This window comes from Pelodiscus sinensis, chromosome 8, assembly GCF_049634645.1.
Source record: "Pelodiscus sinensis isolate JC-2024 chromosome 8, ASM4963464v1, whole genome shotgun sequence".
Taxonomy (NCBI): Eukaryota; Metazoa; Chordata; order Testudines; family Trionychidae; genus Pelodiscus; species Pelodiscus sinensis.
Window position 1 is genome coordinate 39,915,013 of NC_134718.1, and position 27,832 is coordinate 39,942,844.

The window sequence follows — 27,832 nt, forward strand, 5'->3', positions numbered from 1 at the left end:
GGGAAGACTGAGGAAAGTTGGAGGAGAAGTCTTAGCTCTAAATCGTAGTAAAATCTATAATTCAGGTTAAAATGTAGTTTGTGATAATCGGGTGGGAGGTGGGAAAGTCACTGTTTTCTCCATCCATACCTCTTTCACAGCTGTGCTGGGAAACCCATTGTATCAGTGAGATCTAGTGCAGGGGTCAGCAACCTTTTTAAACCAGAGAGTCACACTACATCAAATTTCAGAACTAGTGGTCACCAAAGAATTGTATAAGAATGCCCATTTGCATGACTGAAAATATACAGCTTAATTTTATTAATTGACATAATGATTAATAATACCATAAATGAAATGGTGTACTCACAGATTTTATGTAATGGGACTTCTGCTACTGCATCTTTTCACGTATTTCTTTGAAGTTTACATCATAACTGGTCAAATCCAGCTTCATGCAAGCATTCAGTCTGTCTTCTGTCAGTCTTATGGCAGGGAGTTGGGGATGTAGGAATCTGGGTTGTGGTGTATGAGGGGCTAAGAGCAGGGGATTTGGGTGTATGATGGGCTCAGGACACAAGGTTGTGGTGTTTGTATGGTGCAGGAGTGTTATGGCAAGAGTCTGGCGATGTGGGGGCATGAGGGGCTCAGGGCGGGGGATTTAGGTGTAGGATGGGCTCAGAGTTTGGGTGGGGATGTGTGCGCGCGTATGAGTATGAGTGTTATGATACTGCAGCCAGATGCGGGCTGGGCCCCAATTGCAGGCTTGTTGGCCAGGCTTTATTTTTAAATAAAGTAAAACATTATGTCCAACACAAAAGGTTTCCACATTGATAGAAATGTAGCTGTATTAGTCTGGTGTAGCTGAAACAAAAAACAGGACTATGTAGCACTCTTTAAAGTGCTACATAGTCCTGTTTTTTGTTTCGGTTTCAACATTGTCTTTATGTCAGGAGTGAGGAACCTTTTTTGGGTCGGGGCCACTGAGTTTGGGTGAAGGAGGCAGAGGTGACTTGAGGCATGAGATTAAGGTGCAGGAGTTTAGGATTGTGAGCTGTGCCATCGTATTGGAGTGCAGGGTCTGGGAGGTGGTATGGAGTAGGAGTAGAGGGTTTGGTTTTTGGGGTAGAGGGCTCTGGCTGGGAGACTTAGCAGTGAGATTCCAGCCCAGCATGTTTCTCAGGAGCATGGCCTGCCCCCTGCACAGGCTACAAGGCCATGTGGGTTGGTGACTAAGGCTGTGTCTAGACTACATCCTTCTTTTGACAGAGGGATGAAAATTAGACACTTCGAAATTGCAAATGAAGTGGGGATTTAAATATCCTGCGCTTCATTTGCATAAAAGTGCCATTTCGAAAGTAAAACCACGGTCTAGACGCGATTCTTCCGAAAAAGGCAGGCTTTTTCAAAAGATCCTGTACTCTTCAAAAAATGAGGTTTACAGGATCTTTCGAAAAAGCCTGCCGTTTTCGAAAGAACCACGTCTGGACCGCAGTTTTACTTGCAAAATGGCGCTTTTTCGAAAGAGCGCCATGACACGATTATGCAAAAGAAGCGCAGGATATTTAAATCCCCGATTCATTTGCAATTCTGAAGTGTCTAATTTTCATCCCTCTCTCAAAAGAGGGATTTAGTCTAGACACAGCCTTAGAGCCTGAGGGGAGGGGGGGATTGGTGCTTTGCATGCTGTCTGTTCTTGAAACAGGCAGCTTCCATTGGCCAGAAATCTGCCAATGGGATTGTGCTGGAGGCAGAAGCAGCTGTAAAGCACCACTCCTCTCCCTCCCCTCCTGGCTTACAGTTTGTGAAAATCAAATGACCTCGCAGCTGCTTTTCTGAGCAGTGTGGAGGGGGGAAGGGGCAAGCAGGGGTGTCTGTCTGGGGGCTCCCTGCTATGACGGGGTCCAGATTGTTTTGCCTAGGCCTGCTGTAGTGCCAGTGTGGGCTTCCTGCTGCAGGGAGAGCAAAGGGCATGGGTTGGGCTTGAGCTTCAAAAGACCCATATCTGGGTCCCTAGTGAGTCATATTTGGCTCATGAGCCATAGATTGCTGACCCCTGATTTAGCAATAAGGCTGATACTACTCTGGCCTCTCAAGCTAGCCATGTGGGCATGTACTTAGGGTGTCTGGTGCAATTGTACTCCATCAGCAGCCCAGATTGCTTTGGACACACCCACTATCTTTAGATGCTAGCTTAAACAGTTGGGAATCACACCTCTCAGTTCAAATGTAGATGAATCCTTAATTTACTCTTCAACTTTGTTGTCCAGTCTGTAAAATATTCACGAGAAGCAGACAGGTTAGCAACATCAATAGTTGGAGTGGCTTTTCATTACTGTTATTCTGCTCTTGAAAAGCGAATGGGGGAACAAGATTTATGAATTCAGACCCTTTTTGTTTTTTAACATTGTCAATTACTGCAAATGAAATTGAACTATTTGGGACCTTTTGTGAAATAGAATACTCACATAGGCTTAATTTCCTTGATGATGAGAGTCTTTCTTTTTTAATATAAATATAATAATCTCTGCTTCTATGTCGTGAGAAGGGTTGAAATACAAGGTTTTTCAGGGCTCTTCTAATTATTTTCCATTTGCTGTTTAGGAGACGCTTACTGCACAACTAGCAGTAAAGGATCAAGACCTGCAAAAGTGGCGAGAAGAAAGAGATCAGCTAGTAGCAGCTTTGGAAGTGCAGCTCAGTACTCTGGTTTCTAGCAACATGCAAAAAGATAAAAAAATAGAGGAACTAAAACATAGCACATTAGCGGGTTCAGGAAAGGTCAGCTTAATCTGCCTGTTCATTTTTATTTGTTATCTATTAGTTTTGTATAATATAATATTATTTCAGCCTTGGATTTTCAGAGCTGTCTTAGTGTCAAATACTTTAATCTGTTCAGTGTTTAAGAGCAAATTTAACAAGTAAACAAGCCCATAGCTTGCTTTAGAAATCAATTGGCAGTAGTGGGGGGGTTAACTTCCAAAAGGTTCAGTGGCTCAGGAAAATATTTGATGTATATTTGAATTCTGTGATCGAGGAACTGGACTGGAAATGTCAAATAAGCTTCCTTATAAGATTTCTAGTGTTTTCTTGACCTACCAATCCTGAAAATTCCATGAAAAATAGCCTATGTTGGCTTTTCACTTCAGTTTCTGGTTCAGGCCAAGACCAGAAGGCATAGTGGCACAAGAAGGGGGGGAGATGGGACAAATGAGTTAATTCCAATTAAATGCCAAATAACATTTTAAATTGTCTTTGTATTTTACTTCTATACTCCCATTTACGTTTCAACAGATGGATAAACATCTATGGTTTGTCAGCCATTTTTTCATCTTTGGTGGGGATTAACACCTTGATTGTAAGCCATATAGAGACCTTATGTGACTCTCTTTGGGACCTAGAATTTGCAGTAATTACTCGTTTAACATGTACCCGTTTAACACGTTTTTGTAATAGCACAATTTTTTTTAGGGAATGTTTTTCAAATAACATGACTGTCCCCAAAATGACACAGAAATAATCAAGTAGCAGTCTACTTCGCACGGTGGTATAAGTTGGTGAAAACAGTGGTAATATGCATGAGCGGATGAATACACATAGTCACAGCGCTCCTCCACTCACTCACATATTTATCTTTGTGTTTTAACAAACTGCAGCAACTTGAGTTGCTAGATATCTAATGTTGACGTTGACAACCCAGCACCAACAAAAATTTGACTTTGCCACCACCACCTGAAACGCAACCTCCACATTTTCCATTATTTTTAATGGGAAAATTGACCCTGCATAGCACGTTTTCACTTAGCACAAACATTTTCAGAAACACATTTAAGTGTTTAAATGAGGAATTACTGTATATGCCAATCCCGGGAGACCCCTATAACCTGTATGTATCTGCTCTGTGCCCTTTTGCCAGCTGGCATTAAGAGGTTCTTGCGTGACAGACGCTTTTCATGATTACCAAATTAATACAGAGAATTAAAGTTGACATTTTACAAAAATATTTTAAGTTTAGCTCATTTGTTTATTTCTGGTTTGGGTTTTTTTGTAAATATGCCGGCCAAATTTGTATTTTGCCAATTCTTAATTTCATTGATTTGTAATGTGCTTAACAGGGTTATGGAACTGCAATAGAAGAACTAAGGAGACAGTTGGCTGAAAAAGATGACACTATAAAGAAACTGAAACAATTTACTTGTCACACAAATTCTAAAACTTTAAGGGTAACTTCATTAGCTGAAGAAGGACAAAATCAAGTGAATGAATGCATCCATAATAAACAGGTAACCTTAGGTTTAGCAAATACTTTCTATAAATATAATAATCTATTCACAACCATTTATATCCTAGTTTTACAGGCATCCATCCCAAAAACTCTAGTCATTTCCCAAAATTAACACAAACCTTTTCTCCCCTCTCCCCAATATAGTTTTATTAATCAAATTTCTAAGTACTGATTCTTTTACTTCATAGATTCTCTCACTAAAACCAAAGACACACTCTAGCCAATAAAATATCAACTTCTCCACTTATGAAAACTCAATTTCTGCAAATGCTTGTAAGAAAAGGTAGGTTTCAGAACCTACCTAGTTAATTAACTAATAGAGGTACTGGAAGGCCAAGAAAGGGACCATACTCAAGAGCTGAGGATGCTTTATAGTGATTTCCCTCTTGAACAGCTTCTGTAGGTCAATGTCAATGAAATTCCTGCTCAAGCACCTCTGTCAACCTGACCTCTAGTGCTGGGAGAGGTGTAGTCCTGCAGACAATGATGTTGTAAATCATACAGTATTATTAGGATTAAGACACTACTTTAAATTCTACCTGGAAATGTACTGGACGAGTGTGCAACTTGCGGAGTATTAGTGTTGCATGACAACCTAGGGATTATAGACACCCCTCTGGAAAATTGAAAGTGTCTTAGCCAGTGTTCCCTCTAATTTTTTTCCATCTGTATACTGAATAAATTTTATCTGCACCAAAGCATGTGCAGATGTGCACCCCCCCGCCCCCCCAGTGGAAACGTATGCTGACGCGCTCTGGGCGCTCTTCTAATCAGCTGAGTGGCGTTTGAATTAGGGATATGAAGGACTAGTCGACTATCCAATAAGCAAATGCTTATCGGATATCTGGCAAGATAGTCAATTAGTCGCTTCCCTCTCCCCCCTTGCTGCCTCTATCAGATAGAGGCAGCAAGTGCGGGGGAAGAAGAGAGGGTACTTCAAAGCGATAGTGCCATTTGAAGCCTGGGGCCAGATCTCTGGCTCCCTGTGGCGCTGACACTTTGAAATGCTGCATGCAATCAGGGGCCAGCTGGGGTGTCCTCAGGCTGCACATGGTGTTTCAAAGCAGCAGCGCTGCGTGGAGCCCGGCATCAGCTGGGGACTCCCCAGCTGACCCTGGGTTCCATGCGGCCTCTGCCACTTTGAAATGCTGTGGGGAGCCCGTAGGGCTGTTGCTACATTTCAAAGGTGGAGGCACCTTATCAACTAGTTGATGGCAAAATGCATCAACTATTCAATTAGTCAGTTACCTGATACGTAACATCCTTAGTTTGAATCTCTCCTAGGGTATGTCTACACTACCCCCCGAGTTCGAACTAGGAGTACGAGGAACGAGGTGTACAGCTAGTTCGGATTAGGAAGCCTAATCCGAATTAGCTAGTTCGTGCCGCGTGTAGCCGGGCGACACGCAGTCCGAACTAGCCGGAATTTAAAAATGGCGACGGCTGGCTTCATGCAAATGAAGCCCGGGAAATTCAAATCCCGGGCTTCATTTGCAACTCCGTATGACTACATTACTCCCCCTAGTTTGAACTAGGGGGGTAGTGTAGACATACCCCTAGTGGCTTCCCAAGCAGTCAGCTTGCAGGCGCTCAGTACTCTATCACTGTCTCTAGCTCATGCCTTGTGCTGTACAGTTTTTCACAGTCTGAGTGCATGCCCATTTAGTTGATTTTGATACCTCTATCAGTGGCAAGTTATAAACACAAACACAGGAATGACAATAGAAAACCAGACAAGTAGTCTAAGTCTAGTCAGCACCCACTGCTTCAGAAAAATGTGCACGAAATGCAATAGGAAAGTTGGAATAACTTGGCCTAGGAATATTAAATATTGATTAATTGAATAGTTGATTAACCTCATGAATTCTTAGAGGTTAGTCAACTATTCTATAGTCCCCAGAGGTGGGGCTAGTAGCCAGTACACTCCAGCCTCACTCCCAGAGAGCCACCTGCCAACCTGTGCTTCTGCATCTCTATCAGAGGCAGTAGTGTGTCATGCCAGGCAGGATCTGGTCCATGAGGGGAGCAGGTTTAAAAACCAGCTTTGCACATGGACTGACTGCCTAATGCAGGGCAGTAGCGTGGGGTGGCAGCAGCCACTGTCCAGGGCAGGTGTCTGAGCTACTGGACCTGGTGCAAGCCAGGACTGAGCCAGGCTGCCTGCCTACCCGGTTCCTAATATGCTTTAAATGCAGAGCCATAGTGGGTGTAGGTCCTGGACACAATGCAAGCCAGAACTCAGCCGAGCTGCTGTATAGCCTGCTAAAAAATATGCTGGCGGGTGTGTGTGTGTGTGGGGGGGGAGGGCGCTATAAATGTATGTAGTCTATAGCATTAACCTATAAGCTTTTGCTTATCAGTTAATTGGTTAATCGACTATACTGTTGCATCCCTAATTTGGCCACAGGGGAAGTTTCTTCTTACAGTCATGTAACAGATTTGGCAGCCAACCAAGAATCCACTTGTGGCCTAAGCTGCCTCTACAGGGCTTTAACAATTTCTCCCTGAAAGAGCTACTTACAGAGACTCTACCCACTTTTTCTAAGGTCAAAGTACCTCTCCAGATCTGGATCACCTGGACATCTAAAGAAGTGTAGTTCAGTAGGGATTCTATTGGCCATGTTGATACATTTTGGAATCCAGACAAAACTCAACAAATAAAATTTCATTCATTTGATCTGGTCATGTTTCTGATGGGAAAGAAAGTGGCCAGCTCTTTGGGGCAGAGAATGCCTCTCCTGTTTGTACAGTGTGCAGCAAAATGGGGCCTGGTCCACAATGTACTATGATAATACAAACTGTATAATAATAACAAAATATCTTCTAGGAAAGTGGGTTACAGCTGTAGCAGCTTTTTTTTTATGCAGGTGCATTGAACTTCAGAACTGAGAACCTTCAGATGCATCAAAACTTCCACATAAGCTAACGTGGTTAACTGGTTAAACAAGCAGTTACCCAGTTAAATATTTTGACTCTGCTCCTACCATCTGGCTCTGCTGTAAACTTAGTTGTCCTGCTGTGGCGCTGAGATCATTTTGCCTCGCCCGACCGGCTCCTCCACAGCCTGGGCTGTTCTGGCCCAGCACAACTGGCTGCAGCCGTAGTTTATTGCCAAGGGTTGGTTAACTGGTGAGCATATCAGTAAGTCTGACACTTACCATTTAACATCCCTGCCTGAGGTCAGCTTTTCTAGTTGCCATTACTTCTAAAAGGCACATTTTTGAAATTAGTTATTCCATCTATAAAAGAACCTCTCTATTTTAAGGAATAGTTATTCTGATATTTCTAGAAATCTTTCTGGTCGTGGCAAGTTTTTCCCACAATTATTAGGAAATAGTTGGCCTATCATTTTGTTCCAAAGCAGAGCTCAGGACATGGAACATTGTGACATAAGAGGGCATTGCTAGACCTCTAAAGACTATAAATCTCAGGTATGCAGCACATGTATGCCAGTTGTACCCTTTTCACAATTCCCTCTCCAAAGTTGCCAGAGACAAATGGTAAAAACATGCACTAGCTGGACACTAGGCCTCTGGGAAACAACTCAGTGAGGGAATCAAGGTTCTCTCTAGAAAGTTTCTAGTGGCAGTGTGGGAAGAAAGTGTCTGAGCCTCACCTGAGGGAGACTTGCGGAGGTATTGAAACCTACTTTGCAGAGGCATCCTTTGGAATAAAAGTGCTACTGAGTTTGTCCCAAATAATTCCTCAAGTGACCAAGTTTCCACTTTATATTGTGGAAACTTCTAGTTCCTTCCTATTTCTGCCTAGTGTGACAATAGTTTAAATTCTACTTTATCCTTCCATTCACTAATCCTCTCTATGACTGTGAATTACTGCTTTCTATTGCTTATTTGGTGTAAAGGAGTGAAGCTGTGCAGAAGAATGGGAAATTTCTTACCTGATTGATTTCTTTCTGTTAGCAGCTTCTAGTTCATTGAATCCAAACTGGTAGTTTGGAAAATGATTGCAATACAACTTGTAAAAATAATAATGTTTTCTTCTAAAGGGAGACACCCATATAGAGTTGCTTTAAGGTTAGCTATAGTAATTTCAGATCTTGTCTTATTACTATTGATTGGTTGCTGGCATGAATCTAAAGCTTTAGAAGAACTCCTGGTGGCCTGAGCTGAAGAGCAGGACTCAATCCTGGAGTTTCCAACAGCAATGTTAAATCAGCTCTAAGTTCTCCAGGTGGCAGCCATTTACCAATTTGTTATGAATGAGGAGAGAAACTGCTAACAGAACTATAAAGTCTGAATGTTTTCATGGTATAATAGTATTTCTTTGGATATTAACTGCACGAGTCTTTTGAAATATTTTAATATTGGCTTCCCAGACAAACATTCATTAATTCAAATGTATTCAGCTAATGTTATAATTTTGAAGCTTACACTCTAGCATTCTTATTATTTAATTCTAAATCTTATACAACTCAAGGAAGAACAAAGAAAAAACAATTCTGTAGCTGGACAAAGTATCCCAGTAAGCTTCAGTGAAGTTAAAGACAATCCATTATCACGATGTCCAAGCAATGTGTCTTCACTGGATGAAACTGAGGTTGGTATATAGCTTTAAATTATTTGTGGTATGTGGTGATATAGCTTTTGTCTAATAGACACAGTAAAGCTAAAGAAATTATCTGTGTAATATTCTTATACGGAAGCCTACGAGCCTCTTCATTGTAGCCTGCATGGAACTGACAGCTCCCTTGGTGCTGGTTCTTTGTTTCTAGCTGTTTTTTTGCTAGTCTGTTGCTGTAAGGGAAAAAGCTATAAAAAGAGCCCTGCTAATAGCAGGGAGAGATGTTGTGGTGTTGAACAGTCTCCTAGCTCTGCCGCTGACTTGGTGAATCATGTCTATGAAAGAGGCATAATACCTACTTCATGAGCTCTAATTAAGGCCTAACTCTGTTTGCAAAATGATTTGACTCTTAGTGAGACTTTTTTTAAGACACTTGAAATGGCCAACTCTTAGGGCAAGTTTGATACCCCATCTTCACGTCCGCTCCTTTGTGTGGATTTATATGCTGGACAGTCCCAGCTCTGATCTATCTTGACCTTTAAACTGCCAACTGACATGATATGTACATAATGAGTGATATTATAGATCCACCCCTAATTTTAGAAATGAGATGGTGCAAGGATTTTCATTAGTTCCTGGATGTGTGATCCATCTTAGGAACACAAGTGGGAGCTGTTAGAAAGAAGAAGTTTTAACTTTTTTCCTTTCTTTTTCTCGATCTCTGAGATTTTTACTGTTATAGGGGAGCAACATTTCAGCACCCTATACCTCTAGCATCTCTGCTAATATAAAGGGGTGGTGGGAAGAGTCTATCTTTAGCCAATGTTTTCAGTGTGGCCTCTCCCTGAATAGTTCCTGTCTGTGGCTAATTTCCAAGTAGCAGTAGAATGAACCTGATGTGATTCTAGTCAGCTTAGTTGCTGCCAACAGGATTCTGAGTAGAAGGAGCACAAACTTTCCAATCATATTTTCTCTCTGCTGTTGCTTTGAAAAACAATAAGAAGCTATATAACAAAGCTGGAGTTTGCAGATGACTCAGTGAGAAAACTGTCTAAGAACTTCATTGGGTTCACATTTAAAAACTTCTATTTGTAACCATAAAGGAACTTAATTTTTTTGTTTTTTCTTAAGAAAAAAGCTTAAACTTTACAACAGCTGAAAATGTAGGCTTCTTCATATGCCATGGCCAGTTTCCCAAGTGCCAATATCTATGGAGTGAATGGATTTTTTCAAAAGGCTATGTTAACTTTTTATTTTTCATATCACAAGGTTATTTTAAAGTTTTTTCAACAATATTTTTGTTCTCTTTAATTCACTGCATGTCTCTGCAGGACCATTCAGACACTGCTCTGGACTCTTCTGAGGTGTCTACAGAAAATGGAAAAGGTAGCAGGTTTCCTAAACCTGAGATGGAGATTCAGTTCACACCTCTGCATCCTAATAAGATGGAAGTGAAACATCAGGGCAATGCCTTACCAGTGACTGTTAAAATGCCCAAGACAAGAAAGAAAAGGAAGAGTAATGAACTAGATGAAGTAAGTCTTAAACTGATCATAATCTTTTTAAAATTTAAAGTATATATTTAAATCTATTACCATGTTTGGTTTTGGTATACCTTACTGTACCGGCAGTGGAATCCTATCTTGAAATTAAAACATTTCATGCCTTTTGTATCTGATTCTTATTAGAGACAACTAATATATTCCTAATTGTATATCTTGATATATTTATCCCAAAGCATGACTTTAAATGCATGTACAGTGAAAACTTTGTTATCTGGGACTCTCTTAACCAGAAAACTTAGTTAACTGGAATTGCCTCTAGACACAATAACACTGTGTCTTCAGGGCATACTCCTGGCCCCCACCTGTCCATCTAGTCATTGCAGGGTTTCTGACAGCCAGCACTCCTTCTCCCTCAGCCTGCCTTGGGCTGTAAGGGGATGGGGGCAGAGCAATAAGCTTTATTATCCAGCATATTAAATTAACTGGCAACACCCCATTCCCTATGGGTATGTCTACACTACCACCCTAGTTCGAATTAGGGTGGTAATGTAGGCAACCAGAGTTGCAAATGAAGCCCGGGATTTAAATTTCCCGGGCTTCATTTGCATCTCGCCAGGCGCCGCCATTTTTAAATGTCCGCTAGTGCGGACTCCGTGCCGCGCGGCTACACGTGGCACAGACTAGGTAGTTTGGACTAGGTTTCCTAGTCCAAACTACCATTACTCCTCGTTTCTCCTCGTCACGGAGTCCGCACTAGCAGACATTTAAAAATGGCAGCGCCCAGCAAGATGCAAATGAAGCCCGGGAAATTCAAATCCCGGGCTTCATTTGCAACTCCGGTTGCCTACATTACCACCCTAGTTCGAACTAGGGTGGTAGTGTAGACATACCCTATGAGTGCCAGATAACAACACAGCTTTCACTGTACATGGTGGAAGTGCACTGGTAATTTAAAACTGTAATGCATACATGATTGGTGAATAAATGTGTGGTAAGGAGAGGAGCTATTGCTTTGGATTTTTTAATGTTTTTTGTAGCTCCTATGTTTTGGCTTTAAATATATGCCAAGGGTATCTAGTGCTTTGAATAAGCATCATTTGTGGATGGCTTATGTTTTTGGTCGGAATAAAAAATAAAAATGTTCTCCTGCTATGCAAATCAGCTACATAAAAATATCCTCTTTATTTTGTATAAGTATTTGAGTTTGACTTATTTTTCTTAAGACCTTGAAGTGGTGGCTTGAGCAGGCTTTCATTTCCTGAAACCATCCCACCTCTTTCCTTTTGTAATATAGTCAATAGCAATTGTGAAATAAAGACAGAATCTTTTATTTTGGCAATTAACGCTAGTGCCAGATTGTAAGTTGAGATCCAGGCTACACACACCAGGTGCTATATCACAGTACCTTTCTTGTGTGTTATGATCTAGATCCCTCTCAGAACTTCTGAAGTGTACTGGCAATGGCTGGTGAGCTGGAGGGGCACCACTCGTAAAATATGGCTATGGGTGGAATCAGGCATTTTGCTGAAAAAAGGGAAAATGTCATACTTCATTGGTACCTTTCATGCAAGATTCTCAGAATGCTTATTTTAGCACAAGGAGAAGTAGGTTTCAGTTCAGTGTATTTGAAAATGGTATTAAAAATTATAATTTCTGCATTTTGTTGTTTTCAAAACCTAAATGCAAAAGCATTTTTGGTGAAGACTATATAACTAAACATTTGAACTGGAATTCTGATTATAAAATATTTTGGAAAAGAGTAGTATCCACAATTGTCTATTAAAATTACTTCTGGTTTTTTTTTTTTTTTTTTCAACCCATTTCCTTCAAGAGTAATATGCTTTCATGCTGCTGGAAAAGCAAATGTAGAAATAAACACACTTCTGAAGCCCTTGGTCAGGTATTGAACCACTTTGTGTGATAGATGAAATGTGCTCATCTGTAACTTAGAGCTGTTTGTATGGTAGATGAGTACTTTAGAGAGATTTTTATACTGAAATAATCCCTCTTCATACCTCATTTAGCTAAGTCACAATAAAATTGCAACACTCCTGGACTAAAATTAGTAGCATCTTCAAGTATTTTCTTATTTTATTGGTACTTTAAAAAAAGTCCAAACTTTTTTTTAATTCTAATATACTTCTATTTTTCTTTCTAAATTCGTCACTGACCAAATAGGAAACCAGGAAGGGGGGGAGAATTCAACAAACCTGAATTTCAAAGTTAAATGTACTGACTTATTTTCTTTTATAGTTTCCTGAAACCTCCAAATCATGATTTTAGACAAAGGGTTGAAATTAATGGATAAGTATCAGGCATAACTAGTGGTAAGATATTTTGAGCACTAAGAATAGCAGAGGACAAGGGGAAAACTCCATAGGCTATGTCTTCTCTGTGGGGAGGTTTGACGCTGCCACGACCGATCTTCCAGAGTTCAATTTAACGGCTCTAGTAAAGACCCACTAAATTGAACTTGGTACACCTGCTTCTCATGAGCTGTGAAGACTGCACAGAAACATGAATTAAGATACGTACCTGGAGTCAACATAACTAATGTAGCTGGAATTGCATATCTTAATTTAACTTTCCCCATAGTGTAGATCCAGCCTTCGACACCTTAAAAATGCATTGATTGATTAGGGTTTGTTTTAGTTGAGACTTAAACAGCTAACAGTTTAACATAGGGTTCCATGTTTAATTCAGCAACTTTTTCACCTTATTAGTCCTTTGTTCCCTATGCGACTAGATTTGCTTGACAGCCCATGTACATGAAATCATCCCCTTTGTTCTGTGTTTCTAAAAGAACCCAGCCACAAGTGTTATCAAAATTGCATGCTAGGGTTTTCAAGTACTATATTTGATTGTCTTTTTACTGAACTATCCATGTGCAATCGTGCTTTTTATATTAATTTTGAAAGGAAAGTTTATTATACATGGAAGTGATATCACATCCCAAAAATAGAAGATGCCTCTCACAGACAGCTCAACAATGGTAAAATGCTATCAATTTGAATTTACATCAGGTAGCTAAATTTGCATTCATCTGAAAGACTTCCAACTTTAGTTTTAAGATATTTGAGAAGAGAACACCCATATAGATGAAATGGTGGAGAAGAAAAATAGCAAATGTCAGACTGGGATAACTACCATTATTTCCTGTTGACTTCAATTCAGAAGATTTAGCTTTCATTTTGGTGTGAATAAATATCTACTGTTTACTGCTCAGGAAATGCTAACTAGTAGCTCATTAATAACTGACTATAGCAATTGAGATCAAGGATGCAATAGTATAGTTGATTTAGCTGATTAACTGATAATCAAATGCTTATCAGTTAATGCTATCAACTATAGACATTTAAATGCAGAGCCTTGGTGCGGGACCTACCCTCCGATGCGGCTCTGCATATAAAAGTTAGTAGGACCTGGGTGGGCAGGCAGCCTGCCTACTACCTTTTTAAATTGCAGAGTCACAGGGGCGGTTCAGTCCCATACCCAGCATGAGCCAGGACTGAGCCTGGACATGGTGTGAGCTGGGACTGAGCACTTTAATTGCCTTGCCTTATTGACTAATTGTGTAGTCAATGCAAATTCTATCAACTACACGATTAGCAAATTACTCGCTTCTTAACATGCCTAATTCAGATGTTGGCTGCTGCTTTACACAACTGCTACTTTTCCAGGAAAAAAAATTGTAATCTGTGGCAAACTGCGGTTGAAATTTACCATATACTTCATTTTCTTAGGACTATGTGAAGAATGAAAACAAGAAAAATGCCACACCTACAACAGATACTGCTTTATCGACAACATCCAGATCTGATAAAAACAAGAAGAAAACGGTTTGTTTGTTTTGTTTTATTCTGTTGAAGTTGGTTTGGATGTTATGTGAATACAGATATATGTAAATAATTAAGGGGCTTTAAAAAGGGTTTTTTTGGTTTACTAAGCAGTATTTATACTTTGTGTGCACTTGTCTGGCATCCCCGTACCATCCAATTAGATTCTGCAAGTGACTCAGTCATTACCTGGATTTTGTAGCACAGCTTCTCTCGTCAATCATTACTCCTGGGCTAGTGCCTCCACCTATGGAACTTGGACACAGTCCAGTGTTATTGGGAGCACAAGCGTGCTAGACTCTGCTCTTCAACTCAGGCCCTCCAGATTTTCTGCCTCCACTGGTGGCACAAGTTAGTGGTTTAGTTTCTCTCAGCCACTTTGTTTTAAAACCTTTATTAGCATTCATTTTTGTGCTATTGCAACTTTAATCTTTCTCCCATTTCTTCCCTAGATTTGATAAATAGCAGCATAGTGATTTCAAACACCTGTATCTGCAATTGGAACAATTCCCTTTGAGTCCTCTGCCCCCACTCAGGCATGGCTGAGCTGTCCTGCAAATATGTGGCTTAAATCTAAGCAGTGTTTATGATATGAGGCAGCACTTTTCTGCCACCTTGTGCTCCCCAGGCCAATGCCCTATCCCCATAGCCACTCCAGAGTCCTCCCTCCCTCCAGGATGTCCCTTATCCTGTGTTGGGGGTCTGGACACTTCCAGGATGGATAGATGGAGTGGGGTTTGAACCTACTACCCTGTACTCCCCAGGTAAATGCCCTATCCCCAAAGCCACTTCAGAACCCTCCCTCCCTTCCTTCAGAACATCCCTTATCCAGTGTTGGCAGTCTGATTTGTTCTGCCTTTAGCCAGCCAGCAAATACATGCCCCCAAGTACCTCTGACAATTTTTGTGATTCTTATTAATTTTTTTCTATTTATAAAACGAGTTTCTCTACACTCTTATGGTAAGAACCCTCTCAAATAGTGGAAACTAATTGACAAGATTTGTAATAATGTTTGTATAATGTGGTATCATGTATAGGCCCAAATCATATCAATGTAGGAGCATTTGAGGTAAGTGCAAAGGCATAGTGTAAACAGTCCCACTTTTGTCCTGGATTTGTGTAGGCACAAGGTTTGACCTACATAGCAAAAGCCCCATTGATTTCAAAAGATCCTTGTGGATACAAAGGTGTGCCTAAGTAGATTCTATGGAAAACTCAGGGCCTAAATTAAGTCAAGAAACAACAAATGAGTAAACATGGAACAAATGAGGAGAAAACACTGAAACTAACTAGACACAATGCTGCCTAATACCTAATAACTCAACAATAACAGAAATAGAACTTCCTTGAACCTTTCAGTCATAGCAGAGTAGTTAAAAAAAACAAAACAAAAAAAACCACAAAGCCTTTGGCCATTAGAGCAGGTAAAAACAAATTCGGACTAGTGGTTTTTAAAGCTTTTCCTTACAATTATTTAATGTTGCTGAGTACTATGAAACTACCATCATTTCCCATTGTATATCAGGGTGAAACAATCCCTGTACGTCCCAATGATTTTTAGGAAAGTACTTTGAAATCCTCTGAAGTGCTACAAAATTGTCTGGTGTAAAAACTCTGAGTAAGAATTAATATGTACACAGTACATGGAGTGAAATCCTGGGAAGTCACTGGGAATTTTGCTACTGTTTTTAGTGAGGCCAGAACCTCTGTTTTTATAATTTTGTTTATATTTTGGTGGATTTTTGTGTAGTATAACACTTGTTTTATTAAACTCTGTTGCCGTCAGAATATTCAGATTGCCTTGGATCATTTATATAAGTACATATACAAGTGCCCTTAGCTCTCAAATTAAAGGAACAGAGTTAGGTATAAATTAAAAACTGAAGTCTATATATGTTAAAAAGTAAAAATGAGCCATCTGATTATCAAATTTAATTTGTAGAATAAAAAAATGAAATTATGGTTCACTACTTTACTTATCTAGTATTTTTGTTTAGATGGCCACTACGCAATCATTTAGAAAGGAATATCTGTTAAGAAAACAAGTATTGACTTCAAGTACAAAATCAATGCAGAAAAAAGATGGAACCCTACAAAAGCTTGGAGATTTCTTTCAAAGTTCTCCTACAATTATTCACTCCAAAGGTTTGTATAGAGCAAACTACAGTAGAAGACGTATCTTTTTTGTGATTTCTGTTGGAAAATGTAGAAAGAGGACAGGTTCCTGAAGAGTATTAGGTTGCAAATGTGGCATAAGTGCTTCACAAAGGCACTATATGGCTTTTCATTCTGCAGCCCAGCATCTTCCACACTTCTGGACATCTGACCCACATTCTCTGCAGCTCACAGAGGTTGATCGGTGTTTTGTTGGCGCACAGTCTAGCCAGACCCCTGCAGCTCCTACATGCTGCCAGATTCTCTGCTGCTGCAGCAGCAGACAATGGCAATTGGTTTTGCTCCTGATGGTATTCATCTAATTTAACTTTTCCCCCAATACTTGAGCAGTGGAAAGCCATGTTCTCCCTCCTTCACATGCCTTCTTCTCTCTGGGTCAGTTAACCCTTCAGGAGTTTAAACCTCCTTGAGCCACTGCTGCGGTCTCTCTCTTATGGCTTCTCTGTCCCTCACAGCCATGTGCCTGAAAAAAACTTAAACAAATAGTCTTACAGTACCTTAGGGTATGTCTACACTATAGCACTAATTCGAACTAACTTAATTCAAATTAGTTAATTCGAATTAGTGCATCTAGACCTAAAAACTAATTCGAATTAGCGTTTTGCTAATTCGAACTAGCATGTCCACATTGAGTGAACCCTGAACCAAGGTTAAGGGTTCCCCGCTTGCTTGTCTAACTCGATGAGGGACAGCAAAGCAGTCCTGTCTTGGAGTGCAGTAAGTGCCCACGCTTGGCACATCAACGCACTCGGCCATCAGCCCGGTTGTACTTGCCGCAGGCTGCCATCCGGGGGGGGGGGGGGGGGTGAATCGGTGAGCTGTCAGGATCCAGGAGGCCCTGCAGGACAGCTTCCACCCCGAGGAGCCTGCAGAGCCACCCCAGTCCTCCCCATCGAGGGCTCATACCCCATTCCTCCCTCACCTCCTTCCACTTACCCCTCCCTAGCCCCCCTTCCTGATGTAAAAAATGAAGGACATGTGTATTCAAAAATAGAAACTCTCTTTTTAACAAAACTAGGGGTGGAGGGATTAACCTCTGGGGAGACTGGGAAAAGGAGGTGGGAGAGGGGAAGAGAGAGGGTGGGAGACGGGAGGGGGAAACCTGGGAGGAGGGAGCTGGAAGGGGAAAGCCAGAGGAAGAAGGAGGAGGGGAAGTATAATATTATGGTACGCCATATCTTCAGTACTGTATACAGATGTGGTCTCCTCACCTCAAAAAAGATATTTTGGCCTTGGAAAGGGTTCAGAAAAGGGCAACTAAAATGATTAGGGGTTTGGAACATGTCCCATATGAAGAAAGGCTGAGACTGAGGGGGGATATGATAGAGGTATATAAAACCATGAGTGGTGTGGAGAGGGTGAATAAAGAAAAGTTCTTCATTAGTTCCCATAATAGAAGGACTGGAGGACACCAAACGAAATTAATGGGCAGCAGGTTTAAAACTAATAAAAGAAAGTTCTTCTTCACACAACATATAGTCAACCTGTGGAACTCCTTGCCACAGGAGACTGTGAAGGCTAGAACTATAACAGAGTTTAAACAGAAGTTAGATAAATTCATGGAGGTTGGGTCCATTGAGTGCTATTAGCCAAGGGGTAGGAACGGTGTCCCTCGCTTCTGTTTGTGAAAGGCTGGAGATGGATAGCACGAGACAAATCGCTTGGTCATTGTCTTCGGTCCATCCCCTCCAGGGTACCTGGTGTTGGCCGTTGTCAGCAGACAGGCTACTGGGCTAGATGGACCTTTGGTCTGACCCAGTACCGCCATTCTTGTGCTTTTATGTTCTAAGCTCAGGGTCGGGGATCTCACTGGACCAACTTGATTTTCATGCAAACCTGCTCCTGGGTTTGCATGTGGCCTTTGGTGGCCATGCTGGCAGCTATCCTGGCCTAGACGGCCACATTCCTGTGCCTAGTGTGCAGGTCGTGGACGTTGGAGGCCTCCCCCCAAACCTCGATGAGGTCCACTATCTCCGCATTAGACCAGGCGGGCGCCCGCCTCTTGCGGCCCCGGGCAGGCTCCTGGGAGCTGCCAGCCTGGTCCTGGGAAGAGGCAGAGGGCTGGGTAGCAGCGGGTGGGTGGCTCATGCCATGCCAAGTGCAGGGTCTGCTGCTGGGTGCTGGCAGGCTTGCAACTGGCACAAGCACTGTAGCCAAACCGTGCCCCTTTAAGGGCTCCGGGGCCGGGAGAGGGGCAGAAGTTTCCCTGGTGGTGCCCAGAGTGGCCACCAGGGAAACCTGGGATGGGCTAGCCTCCCACTAGTTTGAATTAAGTGGCTACACAGCCCTTAATTCGAACTACTTAGTTCGAACTAGGTGTTAGTCCTCGTAGAATGAGGTTTACCTAGTTCGAATTAAGCGCTCCACTAGTTCGATTTAAATTCGAACGAGCGGTTTGTATGCATAGCCGCTATTAAAGTTAATTCGAACTAACGGCTGTTAGTTCGAATTAACTTTGTAGTGTAGACATACCCTCAGAGACTAACAAAAAATGTAGATGTGTTGCAAGACTATAAGTATTTTCAGTTACAGACTAACACTACTTATCCCTCTGAAAGGGGTATGAGCCATGTGTCTGTGTAATCAAGCAAGTTTTTATTTTAACCCATTGCCTCTTTAAAAACCTTTTCACTGGTGGTTAGATTATTATATTGTAGCTTTTTAAATATTACCCTGATTCCTTCTAATTATATTATTTTTGTTTAAAAAAATCAAATATTGATTAAAATCAAATGTCTTGTAGCAAAGAAGCTGATTGAAACAATAAGCTCCCCTAAATCTACAGAAGTGGACACTCGGAAAGCAAATGAGCTCAAGCCAAAAAGAGCCAAAAGAAAGCTGTATTCAACAGACATTTCCTCTCCTTTAGACATTCCTGGTGACATGGTAAGTGATGTACCTTCCACACACACACTGAAGTGAGATAAGCTACAGGCTTTCAGAAAGCTGATTTAAAGAGATGCAGTCAACCTGAGATCTAGTCAGTTTACAAAAATGAGTTAAATATCGATGTACTTCAGTTCCTTCTGTCTCCACTTAACCAATCTTCATAGTTTTACAACTGGATCTTGTTCTTTCTCCTCTTGCCTCCCCTCTCTTTGTGACTGTTTGCAAGACATATATAAATGGGAAAACTGAGTTGCTCTACAGGGGATATATTGAAAATACTGCCAAATGCACAAAGTGACCCATTGCTGTCTCTAATTTTGGTGTAGAGCATCAGACTTTTTTTTTTCAGCTATTGTAGTTTTTTAGTTGACTGCATCAATTTAAATGTAATAAAATGATACATTTTATTTATATAATCAATGAATAAGAAAGTTAACTGATTTAAACACTGAAGATGAGACTTTGTGCTATATCACTAAGAGTTTCAGCACAGATGTGTCAGACCAAGAGAAGGGGTGTGGTGGGGGGGAGGTGTAGGGAAAGACCACATGTAATGTTGTGCAGATCCTGGGATATTCCATGGCTGGAAAGTCTCTTTGTGTAAACTTAGCTGCTTTTTCGAGTGCTTGCTCATGTTCATTCTCTAGCAGTACCTGTCTGATCAGCTGGGGAGAACCCCATCAAGTAGCACCTTGATGGCAAAGTACATACGTCCCTGCTGTTCTGCCACCTTCTCAGTTCCTTTCTAACTGCCAGTGATGGTTGCTGGAGCAACTGATCTCATGCTTTGCAAGACGTTCCTAAGCTTTCTATGTATATAGTTCTCATTAGAGATGTTAATGTGCACCCAGATAGACAGTTAACCAATGAGCCTGGGCTCATCAGTTAACCCTCATAGTTACACGCACTGTATCCCCTACATTGCTGCTTTTGTATCTGAGGTAGCAGCACATGGGGAGGGGAGACCGGTGGGAGCCTGTACACGCATGGAAACGTGTAACTGTTGAAAATTTCAGCGGTTACTCATTTACAAAGACACATTTTAACATCCCTAGTTCTTATTTAGTTATAGTAATTGTGTATGTTAGCCTTTTTATAGTTGATCCCAAGTTTACCATGGGAGGTTCCTCCTCCCCTCCCCCCCCCCCCCCCAAAAAAAAATTCTGTTTATTACTGGGGAATGCAGCTGCCCCAGGGGTTTAAGCAGCGTGACTCCTGCGGCAAGCCCATGCCCAGAGGGGATCCATATGCTGTTTGTCTAAAGAGCTTGGGGAGAGCCATTTGCAAGGCAAGTAAAGCATCTACAGGGACTTTTAAAGCCCAAAACTAAGAGGGAGTGAGACCAGCAGCTAAAACCCCTGCTAGTGGAGTCTTTGCTCCAGCCACAAGAACACAACGCACACCAGCTGTGCTGTGGGATATCTATGCCCCTATCCACCACCCCTTTGGCAATGTTGGTGGTTCCAGAGCACTCCAAGGCCCCTGAGATTGTTCCTGTGGTACCTCTGTAATCAAGTATGCAACTGAGAGTGACAGTGCTGGCACCTCCCCTACCACGAGGGCTATTACTAGCTGACTACCTGGAGGGTACCAGTGAACCAGAAGGACTGGAGGACCTTATTCCTCCCAGGGCTTCCTTATCTCCATCGCCGAATGCAGCAGTGGCTAGCTCTATCTCATCCTTTTTGGTTTTTGACTCAAAACCCACCAGGACCTCCTCAGAATGGCTCAGAACTTGCATATGCCCACAGAGGATGTTGAGGAATCAGACCCTATGATGGACCTGCTAGCCCTGGAGGGTTCATTTAGGGTAGCCTTGACACTCATTAAGACAATCTAGAACAAGGTGCTCTGGCAGACCCTAGCCTTGATACCAATGGCTAAGGGGGTGGAGAGGTTTCATTTCTTCCCACAGAAGAATTATGAACATTTGTTTACAGACCCTCAACCTGGGATCACAAAGAATGGCAGGGGCAACCAGGGCTGCCCTCCAAGAACAAGGAGGCAAAGAAGCTAGACCTCTTTGGTCAAAAGGTATATTCCACAGAGGGCTCCAGCTTAGGATCTCAGATCAGCAGGCAGTGCTTAGCTGCTATATGTTTAAATCATGGAACATGCTGTCCAAGTTCCAAGAATTACTCCTGCCTGAGGCTAGACAGGAATTTGTCATTTTTCTAGAAGAGGGCAGACCGGTGGCTAGGACCTCTCGCCAGGCCACCATGAACTCAGCCAATTCAGCAGCGAGAACCATGGCTGGCCATTACTATGCGGCACAGTTCATGGCTGCAGGTGTCTGAACTCCTGGCTTAATTGCAGAATATTATTCAGGGTTTTCCCTTTGACTGTACAGGACTATTTGCTGACAAAACTGACTCTAGACTACATAGTCTGAAGGACTTATGAGCTATCCTTAAGATCTCCAGCGCCTTATACACCAGCACTCCAGAGGAAATCTCCTTCATGATTTTATCCTCGGCCCCGGCAGGACTATAACCAGCATCAGGGCAGAAACTGTCATAGGAGGTGGTAACCACAGTCCTCCTCCAGCCAGGGTTAGAGATCTTCTAAGGAGCTCCTCTAAGCATGCCCCCCAGAACCAAGCTGAATTTTTGAAGGTACACCTGGGATGGACCACTAGCCCAAATCCATTCTCTCTTTGTGAACCACCTATCTCCTTTCTACCATGCCTTGGCCCAGATTACTTTAGATTGCCAGGTTCTGCACAGGGAAGAGGTGGGGTGTTCTGTGCCATCCCACTCACCTTCCCCATGCCTCTTCAGAGACCCTTCTCACAACCAACTCCTCCTACAGAAGATGCAATCGCTCCTCATGCTGGGGATGTTAGAGAAGGTTTCTCAGGAGTTCACGGACAGGGGTTTCTACTTCCAGTATTTCCTTTTGGCCAAGGGCAAGCTCCCGCCCGCCCATTCTAGATCTGCAAAACCTCAATATATTTATAAGAGTCAAGTTTTGCATGGTGTCTCTTGGCCACTATTATTCCCTCCCTGGAGCCAGGGGCTGATTATGCCTCTTTAATTGAATACACTCTTCCATATACTAATTATTCCAGCACAAAGGCAATTTCTGAGATTGGTAATTAATGATCTGCATTCAGTTCACTGTGCTACAGTTTGAACTCTCCACGGCCCCACATATTCACAAAGTACATGGCGGTTGTAGCAGCCAAATGCCAGGTGCAAGTCTTCCAGTACCTGGATGATGAGCTCATCAAAGGCCAGTCCCAAAATCGGGCTGGAGCATGTGGCACTGTGAACATTTTCAGCAGACTAGGTCTTCTCCTGAATATACCTTAGCCCGTACTGGTCCTGACACAAAATCTAGTGTTCATCTGGGCCTTTCTGGACTCCACACAGGCTAGAATCTGCCTGCCTAAGATCCATTCCAAACCATTACAGGCCCCATCAACAGCTTCCAGTGGTTCCCAACCACAATGGCAAGGAACTGCAAGGCTTCTTGGGAACATGGTGGCCTTTACATAATGTGGTGCAGCACCAAGTTTTATCTTTTTCCCCCTTATAGGCCTGCTTAGCAGAAGTTAAGGGTACCAGTTGGGACTGTATAGAGGGGCTGATCACCCTCCCTCCCATGATTCTCGAATCCATCAACCAGTGGCTTCAACTTCAGGTGGTCTGTGCAGGAGTGCCCTCTATCAAATTTTAACCCTCACTCTTTCTGGTCATTGACACATTGGAGACTGGTTGGGGAGCACACCTGGGCAGCATCAGGACTCACTTCTGATTGTAACCATAGGCCCTGTTGCTGCACACCAATGTCGTGGAGGTCAGAGCGGTTCGCCTGGCTTGCAACGCTTTTCATCACCAATTGCAGGGCACACGTGTTTCAATACGGACAGACAACAGCACGGTGATACTCTATCTAAACAGACAGAGTGGTACCTCAAGCCTATCAAGGGAGCAGAATGACCTTGCGGGACCACCTCAGCTGCTCATTCAACACCCACAAGTGGTCATTCAGAGTAGACATCACCCTCTCCATCTCATGTGGATCTCTCTGCGAGACAGAGCAACCGCAAATGTCACTAGTTCTGCTTCTTCCAGAACCACAGCCATAGCTCCACAGTGGATGCCTTTTATCTATAGTTTAAGTCATTGCCTGCCTGTGTTCTCTTCCTTCCTGCTCGTATGCAAGGCCCTTCTCAAAATCCAGTAGGACAAGGCATCAGTCATTCTCATTGTGCTGGTATGGTCCCAACAGCACTGGTTCACAACACTGCTGGGCCTATCAGTGGACAGGCTGTGCCAGTGCTCCTGGATCTCATCATGCAGGATCACTGCCAACTACAACACCTCAACTTGCTGTCTCTCCACCTCATGGTGTGAAAACTGCATAACTGAATCAGCTGAAGCTGCAGTGTTTGGACTTGGTTAGGAAAGTCCTATTGGGCAGTCAGAAGCCCTCCACTTGCTGAAACATACCCTGCAAAGTGGAAGCATTTCTCAATTTGGTCCCTCCAAAAAAAGTATTCCCCTCAACAAGCCCCCTCGTCGGTTGTGCGTGACTACCTTTTGCATCAAAAATACCTCAGGCTGGCTATGTCATCTATTATAGTCCACATGGCATCTATCTCAGCCTTCCATCCAGGTGGGGAAGGCAGATCTGTCTTTGGCAGCCCCATGGCTTGGATAGACAGTATCCCCAGGTCAGACATCTTGTCCCACAATGAGACTTAACATGTTCCTCTCCACACTCATGGGACCTCCGTTCAAGCCCCTTGCAACCTGCCTCTTATCATACATTTCCTGAAAGATTATCTTTGTGGTGGCTATAATCTCAGCCAGACGGGTCTCAGAATTCCAATTCTCTTCTCTGACCCCCTTACGCAATCTTTTATAAGGTTAGAGTGCAACTACATCTGCAGTTAGCGTTCCTATCTAAGGTAGTCTTCCACTTTTACGTGAACCAGCACATCTTTCCACTACTTTTTCTTTCCAAAATCTCATGCAAGCAATGAGAAGTGAGCTCTCCACTCATCAGGCATGACCTAGCTTTCCACACTGGACACACATCTATTTCTTAATCATCACAGATTTTCACTGCAATAGCAAGAGGATGAAGGGGTTACAGGCAGTCCCTGGGTTACGTGGATCCGACTTATGTCGGATCCTGACTTACATCGGATCCCTACTTACGAATGGGGTGAGGGAACTCCGCACTAGCTGCGCGTCCCCCTCCCCCTCCAGCAGACCTCCGAGATGCGCCACGGCGGTCCCGCCGCCCGTGTCCTCCGCAGCGAGAAAAGCTGCTCCGCGTTTCCCTGGTCTGCTGGGGGGGCCCTCAGCAGACCAGGCTTTTCTCGCTGCGGAGGACATGGGCGGCGGGACCGCTGAGACGCACCGCGGTCACGCCGCCCCCGTTCTCCGCGGTGAGAAAAGCCTGATCTGCTGTGGGGGAGTGGGGCGCAGCTAGTGCGTCCCCGCCCAGCAGACCAGGCTGTTCTCGCTGCTGGTCAGTTTTAGCAGCGGCTGAATCTGGACGCCTGGAACAGAGCAGCTGGGGTGCTGCCAGGTTGGTCCCCGCAGCGCCGCAGCTCGGCACTGCGGGGACCAACCTGGCAGCACCCCAGCTGCTCTACCTCAGGTGTCCCCAAGTCAGCTGCTGCTGAAACTGATCAGCGGCTGATTCCAGGAAGTCAGCCGCTGGTCAGTTTCAGCAGCAGCTGAATCGGGGACACCTGGGGTTCAATATGTACCAGTTCTGACTTGCATACAAATTCAACTTAAGAACAAACCTACAGTCCGTATCTTGTACGTAACCCGGGGACTGCCTGTACATATCTCATCCCAGAATATTTTGTCATGTATTGCATCCAGTATCAGCTCCTGCTACCACCTGGCTAACAATCCAGCTCCAGCAGTAATGGCTGATTCCACCAGAATGCAGGCATCTTCTGCAGCATTCCTGGCCCAGGTCGCTTTTGAAGACATAGGGCAGCAACATGGTTGTCTGGTCATACCTTCACATCACACTGTGCCATTGCCCAACAGGCAAGGAATGACATGGCTTTTGGCAGGGCAGTTTTGCTCGATGAGCTTCAATCCCTTTTCCATAGAAACTGCTTGGGAGTCACCACTCGGAACAGATGTGATCAAGCAGTTGGAGAACAAAAACACCAATTTACCCACCTCTTATAACTTGTACATCCAGATGTGTTACTCGTGTCCATTCCAAATTCCACCTACCTCCCCTTTGTCAGAGTAGTTTGGAAGAAGATACTGAATGGGCAGCAAGTAGGCAGGAACCTATATATCTCATGAAGGTGTCACTCCAGGGGGCTCCATAGTCAGCCCTGTGCGTACTGCACCCACCTATTGGAGTGGATATGAGCAACAGATCTCAAAGAACTGTAGGAGAGGTAGGTAGGCCTACAGGTTTTTCTCCTGGAGCTGCTCTAAGAATTAGAGCCATGCATGCTGGGACATGATACGGACACCTTCCTCCTAGCACAGACTCTGACGTGCGCCATATGCCAGGGTCTGCAAGGGGATCCTTGGAGTTTAGCTTTATGGCTCCGTGCAGTTGTTGCTCTGGAGGAATGGTCCAATAGCTGGAAGCAGGGATTTACAGAACATTTATTCTGCTTTCTTCCTCCTTCCCATGGTGAAAGGACCAAAGCAGAGCATATGCATTTCATTTTTATGCTTCCATCCTACACATTCTTATGCAAATGAGTATAATCCCAGTAACTTTACTGAGAGAAGTCTGGGGAGGGGGAGAGAACAATGCAGAAACCAGACTGCATAGGATCCAAGATGCTGGACAAGCCAGGGAAGATAAAATTAAATCCTTTTTTTAAAAAATGTACTGTATGTAATAGTGTGGTAGCCACATTAGTTCCAGGATATTTGCGAAACAAGGTGGGTGGTAAAATCTCACCCACCTCATCTCACTTTTTTAACACTTATTTTAGTGAGTTTGTACTGTAAGTTTAGGGTTGGAAAGAATTTTCAGTCAGAATGGTTTCTATGGTTTTATAATTTGTTAGCATTAATTTCTGTGGACACTTAGTCTGACACATCCTAGTCCTTATCATCCATTCTTTTTCATGAAATTTGTGGAGCTATGTACATTGACTTCAGACTACTTCGGGCCCTTTTTAACAAATCGAGTAGTGATATTATGTAATTTATTATGAATATACCTAAGGGGAACACTAGAAAATTGGTGGCTTTTTCATAAAGCGAACTGCCTGAATGCATCATCTGTATACATATATTTAGAATTATCTACAGAGTGACACCTAACATAGGATTCCATATTAAACATTTATATGAAAAAAGCAAAAATCATTTTCAAAACGTCTCATTTTTTTTAGATTGTTATGGATCAAAAGGAAAAGGAAAGTGATCACCTAATCATCAAGCGACGACTGCGGACAAAAACGGCAAAATAGAATGGTTATGTAGAAGCATGTTTACATAAGTTTAAATCAAGGTATATTTCTATTGTATTATTTTCAACTGATTGTATATAGTGAAGTGCAGCACCTTTATTATATTCCCATTGCCTCTGTATAGTTCTGTCTTGTTTAAAATCTTAAGTATTGTATGAAATCTTGACTCCATTAAACCTGAAATATTGTTCAAGAAAGTGTATATTTGTAAATTATTTTTAAAGGGGTTCAGGAATACCACTTTTAGGTGAACAAAAGAACAGACACTGGTTCAGACTAGTGGCTCATCTGTCACAAAGGTGGGGATTCCAGCCTCCTGCTTAGTTTGATCCAGCCCACGACAAAAAGGCCCAATCCCACAATGACTCCCAGATTTCTCTCTTTCCCCCTAGGATGGTGCCCATATGGTACAGTATAAGGGACACTGCCAGCTCCTCCCACCCTCAGTTCTTTACATTTGGCTGTTCATACGAATTTTAGCTTTACTTCTCTTAGTGTCTAGTTTAAAGTTAAGTGTCCCCAAAAGGGACTTTTCCTTAGGACAGAGCATGCCCCACTCCTCAGGGTTTAAGAACTGCAACCTGTGCAAAAAGCCTATGCTGATCAGTGATCCTCATACCAGCTCCCTTTGCTGTTTAGGTGAGGCCCGTATTAATAGCAAGTGTCTTATTTGTAAAAGCTTTAAGCTGCGCACCAAAAAAGGGCAGGACATTAAGTTTAAAGCCTTTCTAATGGAGGCCTCTCACCTTCTGGGCATCAAGAATTTGCTGGCAGATCGACTGAGCAGATCTTTCTTCTCTCCCCACGAGTGGTATCTTCATCCCAAAGTGACTCGGTTACCTTGTTTACCAGGCCAGACAAGAAGTGTCTTCACTTCTGCTCCCGACAGGGACACAATCTCCAATGTATTCCTCCTGTCATGGTCTGAGGAGTGCCTGTATATGTTCCCTCCGATCCCATTGATCAGCAGGATCCTGTTGAAGATTAAGGAAGACAAGTCTTGAGTCATTCTGATTGTCCTAGAGTGACTACGCCAGCAATGGTTCAACATGCTGCCAGATCTTGTGGTAGCCCATCCATGGTGGCTGCCCAATTCCCGGAACCTCCTGTTCAGGACCGTGGCTGCCTCCTGCACCCCAGCTTCACCTCCCTCCACATCACAGGGTGGAGGCTGTATGGCTAAATCCTGAATTGCAGACTTGCTTCAGGG

The 27,832-nt window shown here is 43.0% G+C and overlaps 1 protein-coding gene and 1 long non-coding RNA gene across 3 annotated transcripts in view; one reads left to right on the forward strand and one right to left on the reverse strand.

Moving 5' to 3' along the window:
- The window catches only part of KIF20B (kinesin family member 20B), a 110,619-nt gene extending 83,781 nt beyond the window's left edge, over positions 1 to 26,838 (forward strand). For both annotated transcript variants that reach the window (XM_075935117.1, XM_075935118.1), the window contains 8 exons: positions 2,584 to 2,760; positions 4,095 to 4,262; positions 8,702 to 8,821; positions 10,117 to 10,320; positions 14,034 to 14,129; positions 16,124 to 16,271; positions 19,045 to 19,187; positions 26,545 to 26,838. In XM_075935117.1, coding sequence (XP_075791232.1) covers positions 2,584 to 2,760; positions 4,095 to 4,262; positions 8,702 to 8,821; positions 10,117 to 10,320; positions 14,034 to 14,129; positions 16,124 to 16,271; positions 19,045 to 19,187; positions 26,545 to 26,622 — 1,134 coding nt within the window. In that variant the 3' untranslated portion in view covers positions 26,623 to 26,838. The remainder of the gene's footprint in view (positions 1 to 2,583; positions 2,761 to 4,094; positions 4,263 to 8,701; positions 8,822 to 10,116; positions 10,321 to 14,033; positions 14,130 to 16,123; positions 16,272 to 19,044; positions 19,188 to 26,544) is intronic.
- Positions 1,962 to 27,500, reverse strand: LOC102454297 (uncharacterized). Its single transcript, XR_331931.4, has 3 exons — positions 27,369 to 27,500; positions 2,448 to 2,622; positions 1,962 to 2,250 (listed from the first exon to the last, which is right to left on the reverse strand). It is a non-coding gene; the product is annotated as an uncharacterized LOC102454297 (long non-coding RNA).
- Between the last annotated feature and the right edge of the window lie 332 nt (positions 27,501 to 27,832).